The sequence below is a fragment of the Mytilus galloprovincialis genome, chromosome 5, assembly GCF_965363235.1.
Source record: "Mytilus galloprovincialis chromosome 5, xbMytGall1.hap1.1, whole genome shotgun sequence".
In the NCBI taxonomy this organism is placed as follows: domain Eukaryota; kingdom Metazoa; phylum Mollusca; class Bivalvia; order Mytilida; family Mytilidae; genus Mytilus; species Mytilus galloprovincialis.
The window spans coordinates 54,908,825-54,926,963 of record NC_134842.1 but is presented as its reverse complement, the minus strand read 5'-3'; the positions used below and the strand labels follow the sequence as shown (position 1 = coordinate 54,926,963).

The following is an 18,139-nucleotide window of genomic DNA, read 5'->3' as shown; positions in this document are numbered from 1 at the left end:
GCACAAAAATGTCAGTATTCTCCTCAGAAACTAACAAAACCTTTAAATAGACTTATTAAAAGGGGATATAGTTACGATACTGTTGTCAGGTCATTAAAGATTGCATATTTTGGCTTTAACATTGATTCACTGATAGGGTCTTTGCATCGGAACTAAACACATTTATTTCTAAAAAAACAGTTGTTGGCATGACACGGGTTATGTTCTTCTCATATATTTTATGATAGTATGATACTAAACCCCTAACGGGAGGGATTGTACCTGATATTCATATGATGAAGACATAATCTTTCAATCAGTTTAATTGAGGTCTGGAGCTGGCATGTCAGTTAACTGCTAGTAGTCTGTTGTTATTTATGTATTATTGTCATTTTATTTATTTTCTTTTGTTACATCTTTTGACATCAGACTCGGACTTCTCTTGAACTGAATTTTAATGTGCGTATTGTTATTGTTTTACTTTTCTACATTGGCTAGAGGTATAGGGGGAGGGTTGAGATCTCATAAACATGTTTAACCCCGCCGCAATTTTGCGCCTGTCCCAAGTCAGGAGCCTCTGGCCTTTGTTAGTTTGTATGATTTTAAATTTTAGTTTCTTGTGTATAATTCGGAGTTTAGTATGACGTCCATTATCACTGTACTATTATGCATATTTTAGGGGCCAGCTGAAGGACACCTACGGGTGCGGGAATTCTCGCTACATTGAAGACCCATTGGTTGCCTTCGGCTGTTGTTTGCTCTATGGTCGGGTGGTTGTCGCTTTGACATATTCACCATTTCCTTTCTCAATTTTACTTCATACCGTGTGACCTCACGTGTGTGGTAAAATTTGTTAATTGATGCACGTGGCTATTCTAGTAAATGAATTGATCTACAAAGCGAGAGCACTTTCCATTTTCATCAGCTAAGAGTCGACTAACCCTTTTGAAAGGCTAATGCTTGTATAAAAGAAAAGGATCAAACATTTAGCAAAATCTTCACAAAGAATCAAAGCATGGCATGAGACTGAAAATTCCTATATATTATGTTATTCATGTTTTTATAACATCGAATAACATAATATCCGTATTTTCATTATTAACAGTGCAGTACATAAGTTTTGAGCTACTAATCGGTGTTACTTGAGTTCAAACTATTCGAAAATCGAAAAACAAGTAAAATATTCAATACATGATATTACCAAAAAGGGTAACAAAATATTTTTTTAAAATCTGGACAAAAATCACAGCTTAGAAGATACTGACTCAATATAACGTAATTTTTAAAATTCATTACAGCCAATTTTATAAATGATTTAATGAAGCAGTATCCGCAACTGGGCTAGTGGTATCATAGGTGACTAACCGAATTAGTGATAGTAAGAATTGTTACCATACGTAGTGTACACTTACTTTTGATCCTTTTTTGTATTTCTAGATATAAAACATAAATTCCTGCTAAAACAGCTGAAATAAGAGATGCACTATCATGTTAATTATGTGTACGAAGTATTGTGTATTACACCTTTACAACTACAACGCGGGGAATACTGCAATTGGATAAGAAAAATAAAGACAACAGAAGTATAAATAGTAATACATAATTTGATTAAGCAAAAGCAAAACCTGGTTATAAACATAAACAGAGAGAAATTTAAAAAAAAAATTACTAGGATGTCAAGACATAGACATTGTTTTGAGATGATTTTTTTTTGTCATCTTATTAATATTAAAATATGTAAGTTGCTTTGATGTTGCAATTTATCATGTTTAATTGCGTTATGTTGACTCTAACTATAGGTTTCTCAACATCTTACGCACGGACGAAAATCGCCTTAACTTGACGTAACTTGCCGTAACGAGAAAAGAGAGAGCACTCATTTATTGAATGATTTTGGACTATCGGATGTGCACTTCCTTTCATTAAGATATGCATGCAGGGCTCTTTTAAACCATTTTGAGTAGTGGACATATTATTATATTGAATGAGAGTTTACTCTGATGTTTACTTAGTGACTTCGTGTACTTCTTTCTTGAGATTGGAGGGGCAATGAATATTTTTGAAAGTTATCTAGGCTCAGATCAAGGGTAAAAAGTCCTGCGCAAAAAAGAGGTAAATTGAATCTAGGAGTGAACGACTCTAGAAAAAAATCGATTTTTAATTTGAAAAAAAATATCCTAGAATCCGAAATAACTTTGTTGCCTCAAAGCTCTAAAATCCAAATGGTCAGTTCTTCACCTCACATAATTATCATTGAACTATTTTCTACCTAAATTGGCAAGAAAATGAATAAAGGGAAATACTGAAATAGATATTTGAGAAACAAAAGTTCACTTGAAAAGATATTCTGTAATGTATTGTTGATTTTTGTTTTATTTCCAAGGCCTTTCTTATCCTTTTTATGCCCCACCTACGATAGTATAGGGGCATTATGGTTTCTGGTCTGTGCGTCCGTGCGTTCGTTCGTCCGTCCGTCCGTCCGTTCGTCCGTCTGTCCCGCTTCAGGTTAAAGTTTTTGGTCAAGGTAGTTTTTGATGAAGTTGAAGTCCAATCAACTTCAAACTTAGTACACATGTTCCCTATGATATGATCTTTCTAATCTTAATGTCAAATTAGAGTTTTTATCCCAATGTCACGGTCCACTGAACATAGAAAATGAAAGTGCGAATGGGGCATTCGTGTACTGAGGACACATTCTTGTTGTCTATGTTTTTATGATCATACACATATTAGTATAATTTAATTTTTTAATGTACACTTTAATAACTATATAACAATCAGTTTTGTTGGTGCTGTAGGACTAATACTTTCCATTAGAATACACACAACTCTATTACTTACGATATAACTGATTCCCCCCAAAAAACATTTAAAAAAATTAAATAGCGGTTGTAACGACATATCTATATCAAAGATGCATAAAAAATGCCGCCTTTTCTTGCTGTTAGTAGTGGTTCCTAATATTTATTATTTAATACTATCGAATAAATGTGGTTTTGATGAAATTAAACTGTCTGAAACGACATCTTATCTCTTCATCTGTTTTATTCAATATATATATATTTATTATCGAAGTTGCAAAATTTCATCTCTCTGTGACTTTCAAAATTCAATCTTTATTGTTTGTCCACAAATAAGTATAGGAAAAGATTAGTCTACTTTGTTTGAACTATAAGACTAGCTAAGGCCACATGCACTGCTGATATATTAGTCGTCTGTGTGGCCTATAAATCCATACAAAACATCTCTATAATACAGTGATCTGCTGGTCTCACGCATATATAGAGTTGTGGTTTTTAAAGTCCAGCGCGCTGGGGTGTAAAGTCTAGCGCTGTAGATCTAAAGTCGAGTGCTAGAGATATTTATTCCAGAGTTGGAGATTTAAATATTAAAGTTGTGTCCTCTCAATCACTTTACAATCCTTTATCAAATGTCAATATCGTCGTGAAATGCATGGAATACTTGCCACTGAACGTTTTATATTTGAAAAAAAAAACATCCAACAATCACTCAGTCAAATGCAAACCAAATGCGCAGATTTTTTTTTACAAAGACTATCAAAACATTTTAAACTTTTTAAATGGATAAGGGAGATAAATCGAACGCATATTCGACATGTAAATTAACCTCATTGGTTGATATCTTTGGCGGAAGTACATGCGATGCACCCTCATTCTTTCAATATCCAACCTGTGGGAAGGTCTTGCTCCAAGTGTTGTCGGCAAAGTAACTATGTTCTTTAACTTTAACTTACATTTGCCTTGGTGGCTTTAAGACCTTGGTGGTCATTTATATATGCTTTGGTGGCAATAGGCATAGGTGGTAATTTATATATGCCTTGGTGGCAACATTAAATTTAAAAAAATACTAGCCTTGGGCAGGTCAGGAATAACCACCAATTGGTGGATTATACCTCAATTGACGTATAATCCACCAATTGATGTATATTGGTATAGACCAATTGATGTATAATGCAAGTTTTTTGTAATTAAATGCTAGTGTGAGATAGGAGCATGATTTTGCAACTTGCAACCTATTGCATGACCCTTATTGAGTCCTCCGAAAGTTTCAGTTTTGTCAAAGCCTGCTGCATCTCTTGAGAATGCATGTATACAACAATTCTTATGTTGAAACATATGTGCTATTGACCATGATTGACTTTTGATAATGAAAGTTAAGTATTAACAAAGAGCTCCATTCACCTGTGGAGTTGTACTCATGATCACATGACTGCAGACAGTAATGATGTCCATTGACAGGTGATTACAGGTAAATTTGCCAATCAAGAATTGACAAGATAACAATAGAAGAAACTTCAAATATAATTATTGATCAAATGCAATATGTTATATTACAATACTAAACTAGGAATGTTTGACAATTTTTCATACCATAATATGGTTTTAAGAAAACAATGCTCCATTTTTGTGGAACAATTTGTTTTGAAAAAACAAAGAATTATACACCAATTGGTCTATACCATTATATGTCAATTGGTGAATTATACGTCAATTGAGGTATAATCCACCAATTGGTGGTTATTCCTGACCTGTTGGGGGCGTTAAGACCTTGGTGGTCATTTATATTCGCCTTGATGGTTTCTTGATAGAACTAGATGGTAATGTTTGACCTTGGTGGCAAAATGTTTTGGTATTTAGACCTTATGTAGTTTTAACCAAGGTGGTCAGATATGCCGTGCGCCGGTTAAACGCAGGGCAAAGTGCTATCGCTATATAATATTTTATGTGGAGGTGGGGGGTCTGGCCATTTTGAAGACCTGTATTTGAAAGGAGAATAATAAGTTGTTTATAGGGTAAATAGTTTCTTTTGTTACGTTTGAGTGTTGTCGACTTTTCATGGATTATAACATCGTACATGCTGATAGAAAATGCTCTTTAAAGACTTTGTTAGATAAGATTAGAAAAATGGAGAAAGTGGAATAATTTAGTGTGACATTTCGCTTGATATTAATGTTGTTTACCGGAGTGATGTGTATTAAATTATAAGGTGTCTTCATCGAGGTCCGCGTTCAGCGGTCTGTTTGATTGTACATAAAATTGAAAATGATTTTGTTTTCAGATTGTGCTACCTACAGCTTTAACAGGCTGGTGAATGAAGGGGAAGCAATATGACATTGCACGATGGTTCATGTCAATGAGTTCAAACAACCTAAAAGGAAAGGATTTTTTTTCTGATCAGAATATGGTGAGAACAAATTACAATTTAAGTAATGTTTTGATTTCAGAAAATAGGAAAATAATTATAAAAATGAATGGTAAAAATATGGATATAACACACAAACTATGTTTGTCTATGTTGTGAAAGGCAGAAGATGCCAATATGGCGCGGTACTAAAAATGAAAATAAAAAAATCTGTGACGGAAGCAGCTTTATGTTCAGTTGAACCTGTTTAAAAGTAATTCTAATAATGTATCCGTAATGTTATGATGTTTACTATTGGATGTGTATATAATTTCATTGATGTGTTGAAATATGTCACAAAAATCTGTTTGTCTTGGAAGATTAAATAATGGTTGCAATATTTTTGTTTTGTTTTATTGAATAAATATAATGTTAAATAGTTTTGTATACTAACTAGTACAAATGTATACTAAAGTTTTACGTATGGTTAAATTTTTTAAATTCAATTTCTTTGTCTACAGTTCGAGGGACACTGATTCCCTAGTGGTTTTCCACGTGGATTGTAGGCAAGGGGATTTTTTCCTTTTCAAAGTGTGACTAATGCTGTCTTAAGTAAAAATAAACAAGTTGTTATTGGTCAATATATTTTCAGCAGAGTTCTGAAGAGTCAAGTGGAAATACAATGGTCAGTGTTCCTGATTAGGAATTGTGTTTGATGCAACAAACAGTAAAGAAAGAGACAAGCCAGCATAGTTTACCCTTGGAGGTGAAGTCCCTTTGCTTACAACAAGCTTTACACATGCTGAAGATGTTATTCGAATAATGACAGTTCATTTTGATATTAGTTCATTGTCGTAACGCAATTTTTAAAAGTTTGTATGTGGTCAAATTAATGAGAATTTATTGAAGTATTAAGCTATTTAAAAAGAACTGTGTACACGTATCTTAAAATGTTTAGTAGTTTTGTAAAGTAATTAAGGAATAATATTTAATAAAAGTGTTGAAGATATTTTTGTTTTGAGTATTGGGAATACTATTCCTAAAGGGAAAGCCTTGCTAGTGGTGTAATTTGAGATTGGTCTGCAAATATGCTGTATGGACTATAGAGTTTTGTATGCCCATAACTTAACATGAACTGGATGCAAGATTATATCGATCACTGAGGATATGTGTATAACCTCATTGGTTGATATCTTTGGCGGAAGTACATGTGATACATCCTCATTCTTTCAATATCCAAGTGGTGGTTTGTTTGAGGGCTATGTTTGGTCAGGCAATACATATTGCCTGTTTGGGTTGATGAGGTTCTTGAGGTTCCCCCCTCTTCCACCGAAAAGTACCAAAATGTGATATGTTTTCATATCTATATTTTGATATTGGTATTACATGTATGCATTTTGGGTTGATGAGCACGAGACAACATTAGAAAAACAAAAGAATGACCATGGGATCATGTTGATAAAAAAAACTTCGTTTTAGCGATTTTCAAGGGAAAGGTCAATTAAGGCAAGTGGATTCGTATGTTTGTGCTTGCTATTTCATTACAATGGTAAAAATAAGATATATCTCGGATGACAATGTTGATTATAATGCTTCATTTTATGAGTTCCAGAGTATTTATATAAGAAACAACTGCGCACTATATCCAGTGAGCTTTTATGCATACCATTGTGCATAGTAGTCCACATTTTGACTTCTGAAACGTATAGATATTATCTTGTATTCGGTTCTTTCCTCTAGAGTTTTCTATGCCCATAACTTAACATGAACTGGATGCAAGATTATATCAATCATTGAGGATATGTGTAAAACGAAACTCAACGTAAGGTTACGCAACATTCAACAACACAAAACTAATTGGAACACTAATGTTTAACCATAACAATAAATTACAAGGTTGCAAAATGAATATTAACTTGTTTACTGTTGTCTTTAAACACGCTGCAATATCGGTAGAAATTTTTACTGCATAAAATTACAGCTCTCTAGCGATACGTTCGTCGAGTTTCGTTCGTTCGTAAGATGCTGAGAAACCTCTAATATTCCCTAACACTTCTCATTAAGTTCTGTTAATTCACAAGTACAGAATATCCTGAACAGTAACTCAACTTGACATTATTGTTTTTGGTTGCGAGGAACGATGGATCCATGAAAAATATTTAGGAATGGGATATCTTCTCGGTGATAAACTAAATAAAATGTTGATTTTCGTCAAAATTCAACATATTGAGATCAATACAAAATTGTATTGTTCTCAACTCCTGAATGATTCACGCAAAATATTGATTTCTATTTACATTTCAATAAATAGCCGAGGTCCCGAGAGGATATTAAATTGTTGCATATGATAACGAAAAATAAGCGTTTCGTATATTATTACCGATTTTCATATTGTTGTAAATGTATATACATTTGTACAAAAGGTAAAGTTAACAATATTTGAATACGAAATGAATAAAAACAACTTTACACAACAACTATATATGCATTAAATATACTTACGGTTGTATAATAAAACTAATATTAAAACACATACGACTGATTTGGTGGCATTGGTACGATAAGCATCTGTAATTACACATAATGCATACATATTTTATTATGTGTGTAATGAAATAAATACCAAGGGAGAGGAATTTTATTTGTCGTATTATAGTACATGTATGTCATCGTTAATTTTTATACTAACTAGTTTAGGCGTCGTTAGCGTCAATGATGAGTCTTTTGTAGACGAAACGCGTGTCTGGCGTAAATATTTAATTTAATCCTGGTATCTATGATATGGGTTCATTTACATAACCTTAAGTTTCATCTACCAAGTTAAAAAATTAAATGATACAACTAACTCATAACACTAACTAACTCATTTTTAAAAGTTTGTATGTGGTCAAATTAATGAGAATTTATTGAAGTATTAAGCTATTTAAAAAGAATGATTGTATCATCATTTATTTGGCTACAATTTGTCGTTTATCAAGGTACACGTTGCTTCTAAATATGGCACGCAGTCAAATAACCGCATTTTACTGTAGACAATTTATAATTCATGTTATTATGCTTTTCTATAGACATTGTGTCTATTCATGTTTAAGAATTATTGTCAATTTTGTTTAAACGTCAATTTTGTTTGTTTCGAATGTAGTATTTGTATTAGACTCTATTGCCGGTAGTCTTCCCCTTCACATTTTCTGCTGATCTTGTGTTGCTTTTAGGAACATGCTGAAATTTGAAAAGTATCTTTACTGACGAGCAATGACTTATATTAAATATAAATCAAATAAGTATTTTCGTCTTCTCTATACCTATGTATATGGTTTATTGAGAATAAAGATATATATAAGTCAATTTGTTAAAAATGTATGTTGACTATCATGTGGGACTCATAAATCATGCTGCTTTTATATTGATTATATGTTTCGACTGTTTTCCTATTTTGGTAAATCAGTCTCTTTATTTTTTTCAAATTTTTCATTAATGGAATATCATGTTTGTCGTGTTGAAGATCTATCATAGTTTAAAGATGATAGAAAAGACATCCTCAGAAACATGATCAACAATCTAATGACATTTATTCTGTGGACGTCAGTGAATTATTTCAATTAAATAATTATCACAATTCAAATTCTCTGGCTATCGTTCACAAAGAATCGTACGATCTACGTTTACGATTAAACGTACGCTAAAGCGTAACATCCGATACAGTTTCTCAATAAAATGTAATTTTTATAATTTTGTGAAATATGTTGTAGGCCTTGACGAGTTATAAAATAAAACACAAAATATAACATAGGTCACCTTGCTTGTTTTCGAGAAAATTGGGGACTTGTGCAATTTTGTAAAAAAAGTTGGGCATCGTTATACAATTTTTGGAGGAAATATTCTTCGTCGTAAATTATTAAGATCGGGTTCAATCTGAAGCTGTGATAAGTGACAATAAGGAAAACAATAAATCCCAACACGAATGAATATACAATTGTTCAAGCCTTGCTTGACTTTGCGGACCAGATGCTCAAAGTGGTATTTTTTTAAACCTAAAAATAAGGAAATTAACTGTTTCTGAAAATGTCATTTGTATCATTTTTCTGCATAAACCTCATTTTGTAATGCTTTCTCCAAATCACAAATTAAAAAAATATGTCACCGTGCTGGATTCTATGATAAACGCGATGTATCCCAAAAATTGCGTCCCCCCTTTGTAACCTCAACGTTAGCGCTAAAGTGCACGACGTCGCTGGCAGACAATTTCGACGTTATCTCTGCAAATTACCGCCGACATTTTTGAGATGTATAAATATTGCTTGTAAAGAGCTACCTAAAAGTAATATTGTTTTCGGTAATAAAATCATGTGAATCTTCGATACATCTCTTTGTTTGTGGTCTAAGTGATAAACATCTCAAGAAAAGTTATTACGGACTGTTGATGATTTTTACGGCTTTTAAAATTAAAGACTCGGCAATTTAGAACTTGACATACAGGTACATGTACTGTACACACTTGTGTAAAAATTTATAAATACCATATGTTGACCTCTAGATGTTGTTTTTTGTTTTGTTTTGTTTAGTGGGCTGCTGTTTCTTTACAACGCCCCATTAAAATCCCTTTATTCATGTTTTAATCACTTTATAGAATTTCACATTTATTCATAAAATTAAACTTTTATCCGGGTCAATGATTACCCCCCCCCCCCCCCCCCCAGCTTTAGATTTGTTTTTGTTCTTCTCTCAACTTTTTTTTTATAATTCTTTATTTTGTAATTCTTCATCTCATACAATATGTATATGCATTTTTTCTATCAAAGAAGAATACAATACATGTTTATTTATTTTGACCTGTCAGCACTTATATTAACATCCCCCTTCTCCCAACTTTCATACTCACCTAAATTACGATCTCAAAGCAAGTCATTTGAATAATATTGTATTATTATATACTTTCTCCTCAGTTTTTAATGCTGTTTTTTTTTGGGGGGGGGGGAGAGAAAGAGGGTGGCAAGTTGCGATTAAAATCCAAATTCTTCTCTCATTGCGTAATTTTATTAGTAAATAACTACATGTATATGATTTTTTTTTTCACCACAGCGGGACGCATTGCGGTGTACATAAAATATCGCACGTTCATTCCTCTGTTGGTCCTTCTGGTTAATTAGATTTTTCAAGTGTACAATTCTTGCCAAATTTCGATAAAACTGATATCGTATGGACACGTTCGAAAATCAGTGCATATATATATGTTACAGTAAATAGGTGAAATTAGGAATTACATGTTATCCCCAATGCACTTAGTAAATACAAGTAATTCCTGAAACGGCCCAGTTATTACCAGCTAGCAGTAATTACTAATTTTAAAATGAGTATTTACATTTTTACACCTATTTACTAACTGTTAAAACAATGTTGTAATATGGTCAGCTGATCAAAAGTTAAGGTTATACTAACTATAGAAGATCAGTGAGCACTTTTAAAACGTGATCAGCTTAAAATGTACCTTTTTGTGATAGGAGCATTAGCTACGAGATATAAAAAAAAAGATGATGTTTGTTTGTTAAATCATTAATGAATATATGATATAGTGAAATTATAATTCACTTTTAGCAGTCAATCTGGGTCTATTTTACTTAAATAAGCTGAGAAACCTGGTTGATGAGTTGTGCACTTCCAAGTGAATAATCGGACCTCATTGAATACGTATCCATGTGACACAGGAACTCGTCTCAGAAAAAAAAATCCTATATATACCTTTATACATATAAAAATTTTGAGACGAGTGACCGTGCCATGTGACCTTCAATTCAACCCCTAGCTGTAGATAGGTTACCGATGTATTCAGATTTAAAATTGTAGGTGGTTTGCGGAACCCAATATATCGCCTAATTTTGCTGTAAGTCGCAGGCTCAACAAACTATTATAAGAAGCTTCTGTTCAAATTTGGTTAAAATCCAGGATGGTTTATAAAGTTTAATGACTGTTTAAAAAAAACTTTAACCGCAGGGTGTATGCAATGTTAACTGGAGAAAAAAAACGAAGTTCATTTCTTATACAAAAAAGAATATTTTTTTTTACAAACTTTACTTCTGGATATTATCTTATGATCATTAACAAGCCCTTGTCCAAGGTTGGTAGAAATCCAGGATATTTTTGAGAAAGTTATTAAAATTTTAAGAACTTTAACCACAGTGTGAATGTTATGCTTACTGGCATAAAAACTAAGTCTATTTATAAGTAAAAAACGTAAAAACTTTATTTCATTTTTACAAATTTACTTCTTGGAAATTATCTGATGACCATTAACAAGCTTCTGTTCAAGATTGGTAGAAATTCAGGATATTTTAAGATAGTTATCAAAATATAAAGAACTTTAACCACATAGTGAATATTTGTGGACGCTGCTGACGACAGAATGGTTTGCTATGTCTCGACAAAAAGAAACAGAATGACAACATTGAGCGTAAAACAAAAGGGATGGACCATTTGCATGTACAATCTAGTTGACTTATTCAATCTACAAAAAAGATGATCTTTATACAAGTAAAAACGATGATAAAACTTTGTTACAGGTATTAAACTTAGTTTGGAGGTCTTGGAAAACTCATAAAAAAGAGAAACACAGAAATATGAAATGTGACTCTTAATAGATATAGGAAGATGTGGTATGAGTGGCAAAGAGACAACTCTCCATCCAAACAACAATTTATCAAAGTAAACCATTATAGGTCAAGGTATGGCCTTCAACAGGGAGCCCTGTCTCAACACCATCAAGTTGTAAAAAATTTGTCTGTGAAGAATGTCCGCTTCATTGCAACAGTCTGACAAAAGAAGTCTTACATAAACCTATTTTGTAAATGGAATTTACCTTAATATGTCATTGGGCAAAATTATATGCAAAGTATGCCTGATGGAGATTTTATTTGAATAAATTATGAGATTTTAAGAATTATCAAGATTATTCAACCAAATTTGGCATTATCGAATGTATATCATCAAAAACAGGTGGCGAAGTTGCCTTCAAACTTTCTCATAAAATTTTTCAATTTTGGATTGATATCACTGTCTTGCATGCTGAAAATGATTTTTATGGAGTTTTCAAACTTTTAAAACAACTATTTTTCTAGTTTCAATTCACAAACACTACAGAGTATACACTTTTGATGTGCCTTATATTCCTTAATCCTTAATCAAGTAAGGCCTAAAATACCTACCCTTTGCTTTCTTATTTTGTATCTTGAATTATATCTAATTTTAAAACAAAAATATCAAGTTAGTTAAATGCTGTAAAGATGACAAAAAAAAATCAGTGAATACCAGTAATCACTGAAACAACTAGTAAATACATGTAATTACTAAATTGGCTAGTATTTACAGGTATTTACTGAAATGTTTAGTAATTACGTGTAATTCCTAATTTTACCTATTTACTGTAACATATATATATATCAATAAAATTGAGAATGGAAATGGGGAATGTGTCAAAGAGACAACAACCCGACCAAATAAAAAACAATAGCACTATTCTTTCAAAGAATTATGCCATTTGGAAATATTAAATATATTGGAAATTGCGTTGTATTTGTCGTCATTCAGTCATTTCTCTAATATATTTGTTAAAAAAAAATGAACAAAATAAAGAGCTGCGCTACGAGCGCATGATACGCCCGTCGTCTTATGAAAAAAAACCACAATACATGTACATGTTAAAACAACATGTGGGGCGGGGGGGGGGGGGGGGTGTTACAGGAAGTCATGCTAAGCATGTTCCGACGCATTCCTTATTCTTGCTCAATAGGAAGTTTATATATCACAACATGTTTTCTATGATACCAAATTGAAGCTCAATGAAGCTCAATGAAAATTTAAGAACTCAAAAATGAATTAAAGAATCATCACGAAAAGGGTACAGATAAAAAAAAAATTTAACCAAAAAGTATGTTAAATTTTATGCAATAATAATAAAGAGTTTCTGAGATAAGGCGCGACATGTGAAAATCCCCTTTTTTTCATAAACTCAATAACTCTTAAATAAAACAAGTATACAGATCTTCAGATTAATATAACTAAGTAGTGTGTAAAGTTTTAAGCAATAATCAAATCGTTTTTTAGATACGGCGCGAAGTGTGAAAAAAACCATACCCCTGTTTTAGTTACACAGTCCACGGTAACTCAAAAAGTTCACCAAAAAGTATACAGATCGTTTTGGCCATCATGAAAAAACAACTATGTTAAGTTTAATGAAATAAGGCTATTAAAGAACCTTAATCAGTGCGCTCACATACCCCCGTCCCCACATTGTCACTGGAGAAATGAAATAACTGTAATAAACAAAATTGTATAAGAAAAAAAAATTGAATCATGATAATTTCCTGTCAATATGCACATCTGCATAGTATGTCCTTATTATCTAAAATAAGGTTTTATGAAATTCTGTTGTGTGGTTTCAGAGGAGTTGCGATGTCAAAATGTTGCAGTAGTATATTGAAGCAAAAACGTTTAATAGGGCGTAACTCCTAGAAAAAAAAACCAATTGTAATTTCCTGTCGATATACACATATACGTATGTCCTTATTATCCAACAAGGTTTCATGAAATTCTGATGTGTGGTTTGGGAGGAGTTGCGATGACAAGAAACAGGATTGACGGATAGACATACGGACGGGTCAACACATTATACCCTCCGCAACTTTGTTGCGTGATGTATAAATATGCTGTACAATGTTTACGACGGGCAGACGACGCCGGACATTTGTATACCATAATACGTCCCGTCAAAATTTTTACGGGCGTATAAATAAAAATATTGTTCACTTGGCTATTGCCTTTTGTTAAATAAAATACGTGCTACGTAGAGGAAATAGGAACTTTGTTCTTTTATTAAAGTTGTATCATTGTTAATATTAGCGGCATAATTGAATAAACTGTTCAGTTAGGAAGTTTACTTCTTCGTGTACCTAAATTTTTGGTATTAGTTTAAAAATATCACTGGTTTTCTGTGCAGTAGTACTGAAATGACAGAAAATCGAATCTGGACCAAATCATGGGTGATAAATGATAATAAAAATGATAATTGACATACATTATATTAGTAACACCAAACGGGTCAGTCGTGTTGAGATTGCTCACTATACGATATTTTGTTGAAGATCTCAAGAAACAGTAATGTGTTTTATTTCTTATGATTTTAATAGGCTGTTATCCTGTTAAAATCAAATGCACTATAATTAATGGTGTAGAAGTTAGCATGCGGGAGAAACAGAAATTTGAGCATCGAAAAATCCACATTACGTTTCACGCATTACGTCCCGCAAATATAGACACTAAAATGATTAACAATTATAAGATAAGATAAATTTTATTATCCAATTTTGGGCACCGAGCGGCATAAAGATTATAACAAACAAACAAAAAATTATATACCCCCCCCCCCCCCCCCCCCCCCAAAAAAAAAATAATCACGCTTTTCGGTAATAAAATTTAAAATGGAAATGAAGAATGTGTCTAGGAAGATTGTTCATAGTGTTCAAATGGAATATGAAATAAAAGTATGAATGTTCTAAACTACTTTTTCAATTATTTTATTACGGAATCCATGGCCGAAACGTCGTTTTCCCCGTATGCACCTTGAGAAAATCCTGCACCCGAAAACGGACTTCAGCCTCTCCCTAAACATAAAATGACCCACTCATTACTGTGATTAATCCAATTTTTTAATATGAATATTAGACCTTGGTAGTGCTCCATAAACAGGAAAAATATTTACGGAAGAAAAAACGATACCTGCTTAAGGTCTCTCTCCTCTATTTTCGGACTTCCTGCATGCCATGCTATGCAGGCTAATATTCTGATAATTTGAATGAGTGACACAGTAGCAGGATTGACATTGAACCAAGATCTAAAGAAGAAGGGGACAATCGGAATTCATAAGACAAATAAACACTCACAATTTTTGGCATTTTCAGAGCCACAGAAAATACATAAATTCAAACAACATTTCATTTATTCATTGTCGATCATCAATGACATCATGATGACTAAGTCTTGTTTTGTTGTTTTCGAAGTATTTCATAAATACTCAAATAGTGTGCACCCCCTCAGTTTATATGGCTTCAAAGTTAAACAATAAAATAACCTTCCAAGACGTCATTATTTTGACAAGTCTAGTGCATATTTAAAAAAACTGTAAATTAGTAACCTTCCGTTAGTAGGGGGATAGGACCTTTATCGGGACTATGAGATCGGTTGTTTATAAGCTCGGGGTTTTTGGGATCCGGGCATTCTTTTTTCGAATTTTGGATTGTCGGGATTTAAATTTATTTAAATCATGAAATTCAGGAACTAGGGATTTTGTGTTTTTAAGCCGGGGATTTATTTCGGGATCAGGACCCTCCTACCCCCCCCCCCTAATTGCTTTATGATATGATAGGGTCGCATTATAGTGCTTAAAAACAAAAAAACAAAAAAAAAGTCTGCAAATGGCAGTAAAGTCCCATTAAAACGTTATATGCATAAAGGGGCATTATATGTCTCCAAAGGACACATTCCTAATGTATTTGGCGCATGTTTTCGTATAATTCTATAAGTATAAAGAGAGACGAAAGATACAATACAGGAAAATTTTAGTTCTAAATACAAAATGAAAATGCCATGAGAAATACTAAAACATCCTGAGGACAAGCAATGGTATACATAACACAACTAAAAAAACCAGAAACAGCAAAACAAGTTGCAAAAACCTCGTGCCCAAAAGGGAGAGTCGTCTAAAACACATACATTGTCCTCATGCTAGAGGTTAATCTTAGTGTGATGATTTATGAATGGCGTTATAACATATTGTGCTAATATTGGAATGACTAAGGTCGATGGTACAAAAATTTCCTGGTGGGATGCTTTAGGAATGGTTTAGTGTGATGCCGCAATAATGTCTCAGTGGGATGCTTTAGGAATGGCTTAGTGTGATGCTACAATAATGTCTCAGTGGGATGCTTTAGGAATGGTTTAGTGTGATGCCACAATAATGTCTCAGTGGGATGCTTTAGGAATGGCTTAGTGTGATGCTACAATAATGTCTCAGTGGGATGCTTTAGGAATGGTTTAGTGTGATGCCACAATAATGTCTCAGTGGGATGCTTTAGGAATGGTTTAGTGTGATGCCACAATAATGTCTCAGTGGGATGCTTTAGGAATGGCTTAGTGTGATGCCACAATAATGTCTCAGTGGGATGCTTTAGGAATGGTTTAGTGTGATGCCACAATAATGTCTCAGTGGGATGCTTTAGGAATGGTTTAGTGTGATTCTACAATAATGTCTCAGTGGGATGCTTTAGGAATGGCTTAGTGTGATGCCACAATAATGTCTCAGTGGGATGCTATAGGAATGGTTTAGTGTGATGCCACAATAATGTCTCAGTGGGATGCTTTAGGAATGGTTTAGTGTGATGCCACAATAATGTCTCAGTGGGATGCTTTAGGAATGGTTTAGTGTGATTCTACAATAATGTCTCAGTGGGATGCTTTAGGAATGGCTTAGTGTGATGCCACAATAATGTCTCAGTGGGATGCTTTAGGAATGGTTTAGTGTGATGCCACAATAATGTCTCAGTGGGATGCTTTAGGAATGGTTTAATGTGATGCCACAATTATGTCTCAGTGGGATGCTTTAGGAATGGCTTAGTGTGATGCTACAATAATGTCTCAGTGGGATGCTTTAGGAATGGTTTAGTGTGATGCCACAATAATGTCTCAGTGGGATGCTTAGTGGGATGCTTTAGGAATGGTTTAGTGTGATGCCACAATAATGTCTCAGTGGGATACTTTAGGAATGGCTTAGTGTGATGCCACAATAATGTCTCAGTGGGAAGCTTTAGGAATGGCTTAGTGTGATGCCACAATAATGTCTCAGTGGGATGCTTTAGGAATGGCTTAGTGTGATGCCACAATAATGTCTCAGTGGGATGCTTTAGGAATGGCTTAGTGTGATGCTACAATAATGTCTCAGTGGGATGCTTTAGGAATGGTTTAGTGTGATGCTACAATAATGTCTCAGTGGGATGCTTTAGGGGTAAAATATAGATTTTGGCTTATAACTCTGAACTAGAAGCATTCAGAGCAAATCTGACATGGGTTAAAATTGTTTATTAAGTCAAGATCTATCTGCCCTGAAATTTTCAGATGAATCGGACAACAGGTTGTTGGGTTGCTACCCCTTACTTGGTAATTTTTTCCTATATCTATTAAAATGGTATAGTGCTTTACTATAAGAATGATGATTGTAATGTTACAGGAACGATTTAGTGCTACCAGAAGACACCCGCGAAATCGCGGGCATTTAGAGCGTGTTTGAAAGTTTGTAAACTGTTGTAGGATGAAACTTTATGCCCAAAATACTATGGTAGAGGGGCATAATCTTGTCTGGTCTGTCCGTCCATCCGTCCGTCCGTCCGTTCGTCCCGCTTCAGGTTAAATTTTTTGGTCAAGGTAGTTGCTGATGAAGCTGAAGTCCAATAAACTTGTTTCCTATGATATAATCTTTCTAATTTTAATGCCAAATTAGATTTTTTATCCAATTTCACGGTCCATTGAACATGGAAAATGATAGTGCGAGTGGGGCATCCGTGTACTTTGGACACATTCTTGTTATAAAATATTTTATGACTTGAGAATTTCAGGAAAGGTTTCAAAAGTATTAATAGGTACTTGGTGACAGGATAATTTTTTAGCCCTCTCCCTTTTTCCTAAGTCCGTTATTTTGTGTCTTCTGTTTTTCTGTATACTATGAACATAAATATACTGTAAATGAAGTGTATTTGCTATTTACGATCAATTCCAAGTTTACTATCCTAGGCGATAGTCATTATAGAGACTCTTTATACATGATACATGTATATATCAGTGACAGCCGCGAACAGTAAACTTGGAATTGATTGATCTACCATCAATTCAGAGTTTATTATCTACGGCGGTAACCGATTTATATCATTCAAAATAGAGAGTCCCTAAATAATATATCCATGAACGCGACATGGACTTTGCT

The 18,139-nt window shown here is 33.5% G+C and overlaps 1 protein-coding gene across 1 annotated transcript in view; it reads right to left on the bottom strand.

Annotated features, from left to right (window-relative positions):
- The window catches only part of LOC143076053 (uncharacterized), a 188,089-nt gene that overhangs the window by 115,849 nt on the left and 54,101 nt on the right, over positions 1 to 18,139 (bottom strand). The window contains exons 7-8 of the mRNA XM_076251681.1: positions 7,624 to 7,689; positions 1,392 to 1,445 (exon numbers count right to left, since the gene is read on the bottom strand). Of these exons, the coding sequence (XP_076107796.1) occupies positions 1,392 to 1,445; positions 7,624 to 7,689 (120 nt within the window). The remainder of the gene's footprint in view (positions 1 to 1,391; positions 1,446 to 7,623; positions 7,690 to 18,139) is intronic.